The following is a 1,494-nucleotide window of genomic DNA, read 5'->3' on the forward strand; positions in this document are numbered from 1 at the left end:
ATATCTGCTGCGCGGCGGGTGTGAGTGTGTCGGTTTGTTTCCTCATTTTGCCTGCTCACTGCGCAGCTCTCTCTCTCTCTCTCTCTCTCCCTTCTCTCACGGCATGTCGGTTTAGTCCGAGTGTTTAGCCTTATCATCCCAATCACCACCCGCCTCCATTGCTAGCCTCCTCTTTTTTTCTCATTCTTTTTTCTCTCTGCTTTTTCGGAAAGCTTTTCTATAAGAACTTTTGATCTCAGCTTCTGATTTGTGATCGATCTCTTTCCTTCTGGTTCCTCTGTTTTTTCCATAGCTAGGGTTTTCTGAGTCACTAAAGTTTCTTACTTCACGAGAAACCAATCGATCAAATTGATTGCGACCCAGTTCGATTTCCCATCTTTTCTCGACTGGGTTTGTCTCAGATCTTCAAAATATCTCATACAGAATGTTGGATCCAAGCGATAAAGTGAGTTTATTTGATCCAGAGCTTTCATTTGATCTGGGATTTTCGGTTTTGATCCGAACAGTTACTGATCGGATCGGGTTTCTGTGTTTTTACAGGGATCGGAGTCGGAGGAAATGACTATCAAAACCCCAGATGCTGCGTCATCGGAGGAAGGCTTTAAGAAGACCTGCGCCGACTGCGGAACCTCCAAAACCCCTCTGTGGAGAGGCGGTCCGGCGGGCCCTAAGGTCATTTCACCTTCCATAAACCCTGAATGTTTTTGAAATTACTATTTTGGGTTGTGTTCTGATTTTTTATTTGTGCTTTGCAGTCGCTATGCAATGCATGCGGGATCAGAAGCAGGAAGAAAAGGAGGGCTATTTTGGGATTAAACAAAGAAAACCCCAACGATAAAAAGGGCAAGAAGAACAAGCAGCTCGGTGACGGCTTGAAGCAGCGTCTGCTGGCTCTAGGAAGGGAGGTTTTGATGCAGCGATCGACGGTGGAGAGGCAGCGGAGGAAGCTCGGCGAGGAAGAACAAGCGGCGGTGCTGCTGATGGCGCTCTCATATGGCTCTGTCTATGCTTAAGCCTATTTTAGAGTTAGTATTAAGTTATAAATAATGTTATTAATTTTAGGGTGCAATGGCAATTCTAACCTCCATTTTCAGTGTAATTTCACCCCCTTCTATTATCCTGTCTCTTTTATTAGTGGAAATTTACTTTGTTCTTTATTTTTTAAGAGTGATCGAGCAAATGTAGAATTTTGGAAGATCTTGTTCTAATTTGCTCATATAATTCTACTAATTTTGGTATATTATGCGGATTTTGCAAGAATTTTTTGGTCACTTTCATGAATGTTTCCCCTTTTGGCCCATCATCAAATACCAACCCACCGAGCATAAAGGTGGAAAAATGAAAGTTATCTTGTATTGAATGAGAATGTTTTCCTGCAATTTGCCTATTTGTTCTGTTTGGCAACTGGGAAAATGGGGTGAGAGTACAAGACCTTTGGAGGGAATTGAATTTTATGAACAAATAGAGGGAAATTCAAAAAAAGATTATATTTTT

General features: G+C 42.0%; 1 protein-coding gene across 1 annotated transcript; it reads left to right on the plus strand.

The window, feature by feature from the left end:
* On the plus strand, positions 1 to 1,157 carry LOC103416760 (GATA transcription factor 15-like). Its single transcript, XM_029091851.2, has 3 exons — positions 1 to 445; positions 541 to 672; positions 756 to 1,157. The coding sequence occupies exons 1-3, from the start codon at positions 425 to 427 to the stop codon at positions 1,011 to 1,013; spliced, it is 411 nt and encodes a 136-aa protein (XP_028947684.1). The 5' UTR covers positions 1 to 424; the 3' UTR covers positions 1,014 to 1,157.
* The last annotated feature ends 337 nt before the right edge of the window (positions 1,158 to 1,494 follow it).

Source organism: Malus domestica, chromosome 13 (assembly GCF_042453785.1).
Source record: "Malus domestica chromosome 13, GDT2T_hap1".
Taxonomy (NCBI): Eukaryota; Viridiplantae; Streptophyta; class Magnoliopsida; order Rosales; family Rosaceae; genus Malus; species Malus domestica.